General features: G+C 40.3%; 1 protein-coding gene across 1 annotated transcript; it reads right to left on the reverse strand.

The window, feature by feature from the left end:
• Positions 1-2,293: 2,293 nt before the first annotated feature.
• On the reverse strand, positions 2,294-5,461 carry CFL2 (cofilin 2). The gene is made up of 4 exons (XM_069558704.1): positions 4,923-5,461; positions 3,538-3,845; positions 3,343-3,419; positions 2,294-3,258 (listed from the first exon to the last, which is right to left on the reverse strand). The coding sequence occupies exons 1-4, from the start codon at positions 4,923-4,925 to the stop codon at positions 3,146-3,148; spliced, it is 501 nt and encodes a 166-aa protein (XP_069414805.1). The 5' UTR covers positions 4,926-5,461; the 3' UTR covers positions 2,294-3,145.
• Positions 5,462-6,877: the final 1,416 nt, after the last annotated feature.

The raw sequence follows: 6,877 nt of genomic DNA on the forward strand, positions 1-6,877 counted from the left end.
ACTCCTGATCTACATGGAAAGAAAGCAATTATTTGGATGTTCTAGAGAAAAATAAAAACCTCAAACTTCCTTATTGGCTGAGATGAGACACAGAACATTTGTCAATTCATGCTGTTTCAAAAGCAATATTCATTGGAGCCTGTCTGCACATCTCTAGTAGCTTTAATGTTCACAGAAAATGAATATTCATGCTTGTTTGCGATCTCAAACTATTATTAAAGAACTAAAGTAGAGAACTAAAGTAGATTATTTTTCCGTGGCAAACCTAAGGAAAAGTGTTTCAATGATTACCAATGATTACCATAGTGTTTCTATGATTACCATTGCTGAGATTATTCTTTAACAAGGAAAAATAATTTTCTCCTAGAGCTCATTTGCTGGATTCCATAAATTAGCTGTTACAAAGAATCCATATCAGAGAAATTCAAACCTAGGAAGAGGCTTTTCTTACACTATCAGAAAGGCACATTAAATATACAACGTTGGCCACATTATTTTTGATAATGATGGAAAACAACAGCTGATAGCCAGTTTGGGACAAATGCCAACTGTTCCCATTTGTCTGAAAAATGTCAAAATTAATTGCAACAACACTTTGTTTTGAAAGAATATTGTTATCCATCGAGAATGTATATCAACTAAAATCCTAAAAAATAGACTAAAGATAATGGTGCCTCTCTGATTTGAAATATTAGTTTAAAAAAATTTTAGTGTCCCAAAGTATAAGTAAACACATCTCAACAGCTTAACATAGTTTCATATATTTTATTTTTTAAACACTTATAATTTTGCAAGCTAGCAGTAAAATATTGTCCTTGATATTTTACTAATTAGCACCGTATACCTTTTAAAGCTAACTGGAACATTGTTTCAAACGTAAATGATTGTAAAGTAGAATGATCATTTCAAATGCCAAATTAGTCTCAAGTAACATAAGAACCATTAATTATCATTATTTTTGGCTTTATGCACAAAGATGTATTTCAAAGATGAACTTAATTATTAGTATCAGTTCTGCCAATCTAACAAATCAAAGTACCACAGTTTAAAGCAATATTTAACCTCTGAAATTATTATATAATTAAAGAGGTACATAAGAAAAGTTGAGAAATCAGCTATAAAAACACAAGAGACTGCACAACTTTAGATATAGTACCTTATTTTTTAGAATGAGGAAAATAATGAAAAATTTCATGGTACAAGTATCAGTTACACATATGGTTTAGTATATGTCAGTATTCTCATGCTCTACTTATATGAGTTTGGCCTTACCAAAAAGCCATCAAAACGTCCAGAATAATTCACAGGGACAGCTGGAAGCCTGAAATAAAATTGCTCAGTGCAAAAGATCCCAAGCCATTCATATAATTTTAAATGGAAACCTAGACATTTACCTTCTATTTTTGTTTTCATCTGAAAAACCTTTTGAAAACATGGGAAAAAAACCTAATTAAACTCAAATTACTTCCAGACATTAGAAAAAGAAGGGATTTTTCAGTTCCCGTTTTCTAATAAGAGCATTCTTCAGAGCTATGGGGTTAAATTCTAAGCTACAATCCACTGCTTACTAGCATGCCTGTTTTGCATACCAGCAGAATCAAGTCCAGTTTTGCCATTTGTGGGTAACTATGACAAGATACAAAAGCATGTGTTTGCCATAAATAGCTCTGGCTAACAGCAAACTGCTCACACTGAACAGATCAAATTCTCTATAAGGAGAGCCGCCTGGACCACAGCCAAATTCCACTACTAATCTTTAAGACTGCTATATAAACTTTTTTTTTTAAATTTGTGAAATATATTAAGAAATAGTAGCTGAAATTAAAGTTCCTAAACAGGAGAAGTACTATTAAACTTTTGAAGGACAACATTTTATAAATTATTTTCATTATGACCAACTAGGCAATAAGAGCTTCCTGTTTCTTCTACTGGTCAACTACTTAGAAATGTAAACGTGAATTAAAAAAATAACTATGCTAATTTATCCAGAGAACTAATCAGATACTGAAGAGTATTTATGTCAAAGTGCAAAAAATAATTCCTGATCACCATATTAATACATAAGGAAATAAATAAAGCTTATAAAAGTATACCTCTGTAATAATATTTTATATTAGCTTTAGGATAGAATATTTTTTAAACCAAATAAAATCAACAAACTGGAAAATATCATGCAAGAATGTTGTACAAAAAAATTCTTAAATGACCAGTGTAGAGATTAATAATATCTGTTTAGCCTAGGAGTTGCTTCACATGGTATTTTGCAAAATGTCCAAGGAAAACAAGGCAACCGTTCTGTAATATGCCACAATTTTTATTGCAACGTGGCCATTTTTGTGAGGGTGGGGAGTTTGATCTCAAAAACAATGTTCCATTTAAGGCTCTTTTATACAGAAATTGCCATCATGACTGATACTCAAAATAGCTTTAGTGTTGCAACACTTACATGGTAAACATAAAACTACATGTATTCAGTAGTGTACACTCAATGGGGGAAAAAAAGGCATTAATAATAGCTATTTCTTTTAAGAAGATACACAGGTAAAAGGAATGAACACTGAGGTACTAGGATAAGCTGATGACACAGTTAACACAACTTAATTGGCATTCCTTTTCTGGTGGGGGATTAAATTTATTACAAAAAAAGTGTTTTTAATGCATAGTGTTATATCCGTGCTGCCATGTCACAAAAAAATAGGCTTGCCAAGGCAGGTGAGGTGTATGAATGCTCAAGCCTCACAGAACTGCAATCAAGTGCAACTATCAGTAATACTGAATAAAGTTTACCATCTCACCAGTGGATAATACTTTGAAGGCATTCAATTAGCTTAACCCTTTGTAGTATTCTAAGCTATTCACATTGACAATCACAATTAACTGTAGTGTTTGCTGCAAAGGAGGCATATACCCAGTTGTTTTGGCTAAAATATGATGGGAAGGCATTCCTTGGGTTCTACATAATAGTAACAGTATTAAACAGTCTAATGGCAATCACTGGTAGGCTGCTTACATGAATGATATTTCCTTCATTCACTGTGTTGGAACGACCCAGTGGGAAAAGAAAAAAAGAAAAACCTAATACTATTCCAATTGACTGAGCTGGAGAAATGGAAGCTCCTTAAGATCCAGATGGCACTTGACTGATTTATAAGGGTTTTCCTTCAAGTGAAACTACTACGTTGCCTCCCAATTTCTCTCCAAGTGTGGAACGGTCCTTTATGTCATCCAAGCCATTTACTTGCCACTCATGTTTTATACCTAAAAAGAAAAAAATATTATCCAATTACTTTATTATAATTAAGAAGGAGCAATTCTTCTGCACAAAATAGTCAATGCTTGTACCTGTAAATTTCTTTTTAATGGCATCTTTAGAGCTAGCATATATCATCTTGCTTTTTAAAGGCGCACTTTCAGGAGCCCTACAGGGGAAAAAAAAAATTGTTGAATTCTATTTAAAAGAAAAACAAAGGCAAAACTGACTATGTTAATAATAATCCTTGCATTTTAAAAGTACTTTTTTCTTTTGTTTTTACACACCAGAATATAAATACTAGGTCTTCTTTCTTAGACTCTTTTGTTTCGTATGTGGCATCGTACAAAGCATATCGGCAATCATTCAGAGGTAGCAACTTCACAAAAGATGTGTAGGGGTCCTCTACAGTATCACCAATGTCACCCACCAAGATCTGCTTTGCTTCCTCTACAATTATTTGTCTTTTGTCATCGCTTAAACAGAAGAGAACTGCTTTCTTTCTTTTTTTGATCTCCTCTTGTGTAGAAGATTTCCTTACTTTCATATCATTAAAAACTTTGATGACTTCATCATTCACTGTAACTCCAGAAGCCTGAAAGTAAAGAAAGGACAGAAATTCAGAACAAGTAATTCGGTTTTAACCAAAATTACTGTTTGCTCGAGAGGATTCACTTTAGTCTGGACATCAAAAGTTGCATCATACCATGCAAGCCGTCTAATCAGATTTGCCACATTTTAAGTATCAGTATATGATGTACCTAAGGGTTCTAACTCATCCTGCTTCATTCATCCTTTTTTAAAAAGGTGTGTGGAGGTTGAAGCAAGTGGAAGGTAGACGGAAAGGGACAAATACAGGCTGTCCCATCCCTGAAATGTTTCCTATTTCACTGGGTGATGTCAGAGCTTCAGGAGCAGCAGCAAAAATACCTTCTGTATTGTGTCAACCCGGCAGGCCTTAAAAAAACACTTTTGGATTTCAGTTAATGCTTCTACTATTTTTTTCTTTAAAGTCATCCTAGCCAGTGCCGTTTCCTCATAAGGAAAGAGAATCAAGTGTGAACTCCAAACCGCCCACGGCTACAACATAATTGACTCACAGCTCAAATGCAGGCACTTCAAAACTAACGGATCGCGTGTAAAAAGCTTTTTACGGCGAGAAAGCATTTTCAAGAGTTTTCCCACCTCCTTAATCTCCCCCTAAGGGTTTTATGACAGGCCCTCAAGACGCTCAGCCTTCAGCGAGGGGTTTTTACCGCACATACCGAATTGAGAGCGCGCGTGGGAATAAAATAAGGAAGCGAAGGGCAAAGGCGGCGAGCTGGGTGGGATGGCGGGGCAACAGCTCGGCGGACCCTCCCGCGCCCTCGGCCTCCGCCCGCCCGGCTCAGGCCTCGAACCTCCGCGCGTCGCCCCCTGCCAGGGCCCTCCCCGCCCCCAGGAATCCGAAGAGCGGCCCCGCCGGGCCTGACGGCGAGAGGGCAAGCCCGCCGGGTGGAAAGAGAGCAGCGGGTCCGCACCGCAGGAATGCCCACCTTGGAGGCCGAAATCAGGTTAAAATGGCGGCCTCAAGTCCAGGGCCCCGCGGAGCCGCGCGGGAGGCTGCACTCGCCACGCCTCGGCCCCCTGGGCCCCCCGACCCCGCGAACCCCGGCCGGCGCGCCCGCCTTACCATAGTGCCCGCGGCTGAGGCTGCGGCGGCGGCTCGGGCTCCGGCGGTGTGGCGCTGCGAGGAGAAGGAGGGGCAGGCGGGCGGCGGCGAGTGCGGGGCACGCCGGGAGTGCGGCCCGAGAGGCGGCGGCGGCTCGGGGGGCTGCGGCGCGGGCGGGGCGGTCACGTGGGCACGCCCCGGGCCTGCCCTCCCGCTGGCCGGCCCGCCTCACCCCCGCGCGTCCTCGGCCTGACCCCGCGCGCGCTCGGCAGGCCCCCGCGGGCTGTGCATCCGCGGTGGGAGCCGCGGGCCTTGGCGGAGAGGTCTCCAACCCCGGGGCACCATCTGTCCGGTCCAGCCGGCTCCCGGGAGGGCGTTTCCACCCTGCCTCCCGAGCGCCAGGCCGCTACTCCCCGGGTTGGGCGCGTGTGAGGCGAACGGCTCACTGGGTGTCTTTTATTCGCTTGTGGTTTCCATTGGATGCCTACGTTGTGGGTCTTTATGGAAAACCCCTGTCAGAAATGGCGAAAATTATTTAGATCTCCTTCCATCAATTCAGTGAGAACAAACACTGTGGGGCGGAGGTTAAACCTAGACAACTGAATTACTCGGCAAAAAGAAAATGATAAACAGAGGTGGGAAATCACTTTCTAAAAGACTATGGTTGAAATAATAATGGAGAATTGGGGGTAATATTAATAACATCCTTTAGTAATATTCTTTTATATATTATTAGGTTTAGTAGGATTGTACTCTCTGCTAATAGTCTTTTCCTCATGAGGCCCCTACCTTTGACAGCTGGCATCAAATAAGTGGACCCAAGAATAGAGATTCCTCCCTCTTTTTGGCGATCACAACCTTTTCTAGCAAAACCCATATGACTGACCCAAGGCTCTTCTCTGACTAAACCTTTTTGATACTTACTACAAGTATCCATTGCATTTATCATAGAAAAAAATTGTCACCGTATACTTTGAGGAAATTTTACATGTAGATTCAATACTTTATGAGTTTATAGTGAAAGTGTTTAAATGAAACACTTTATGTGGTTATGTTTAATACAAGGAAAAATCAATAAAGTTTTTCATTCATGAGTTTTGGGGCTAATTTATATCACCTTTTCTCCTGAACATTCATCATTTCCACCTTACTTTCTTCGTTTGTAAAATTGGCAAAATGAATTTAAAACTCTGATTAATTGAACTTATTTTCAAGTGAAGAAGACTTGCTCTAAAAAAGTAGAATTGTTAATGACTAAAACTGTTGGAAACAAAATAGTCCAGATAAGCTTCAAAGTGAGCTAAGCCAGAAGTGCAGGGTAAGAACTAGGAGTTGAGAAACTAGTATGAATCTTAGCACTGCCCCGTTTCTATAAATTGGAAGGACTTTCAACCGCTGCAGACCTTCTTAATCTGTATTATAAGCTGTGGTGGTTGTTTAGTCACTGTCTGACTCTTTTGCGACCCTACGGGCTGTAGCCTGCCAGGCTCCTCTGTCCGTGGGATTTTCCAGGCAAGAATACTGGAGTGGATTTCCGTTTCTTTCAGGGGATCTTCCCGACTCAGGGATTAAACCCAGGTCTTCTGCATTGCAGGCTGATTCTTTACCACTGAACCACCTGGAAAGCCATTGTGATTATCTTTGAAGTCCTTTTCGGCTTTAAAACTCAGTTTCCTAGAGTGCCAGTGTTTCTCAGGAAATGGTGTGTGTGTTCTTAGGATTAAGTAAATTTAGGGATGGAAAATCATAATGAGGAGGGTTATTCCCTAGAATCTGCCTGTAATGCGGGAGACCTAAGTTCGATCCCTGGGTAGGGAAGATCCCCTGGAGAAAAAAATGGCAACCCACTCCAGTATTCTTGCCTGGAGAATTTTATGGACAGATGAACCTGGCAGGCTACAGTCCATGGGGTTGCAAAGAGTGGGACTTAACACACACATACAGGTACTCAATAGATGATAAAATAACAACTTTAA

Source organism: Ovis canadensis, chromosome 18, assembly GCF_042477335.2.
Source record: "Ovis canadensis isolate MfBH-ARS-UI-01 breed Bighorn chromosome 18, ARS-UI_OviCan_v2, whole genome shotgun sequence".
Taxonomy (NCBI): Eukaryota; Metazoa; Chordata; class Mammalia; order Artiodactyla; family Bovidae; genus Ovis; species Ovis canadensis.

What these genes read in the sequence shown, in the direction of transcription:
- CFL2 (XM_069558704.1), bottom strand. An exon ending in GACCTAGTATTTATATTCTG is followed by an intron (nt 3,420 to 3,537) that starts GTGTGTAAAAAC and finishes TTTCCCCTGTAG; the next exon opens with GGCTCCTGAAAGTGCGCCTT. An exon ending in CATTAAAAAGAAATTTACAG is followed by an intron (nt 3,259 to 3,342) that starts GTACAAGCATTG and finishes TTTTCTTTTTAG; the next exon opens with GTATAAAACATGAGTGGCAA.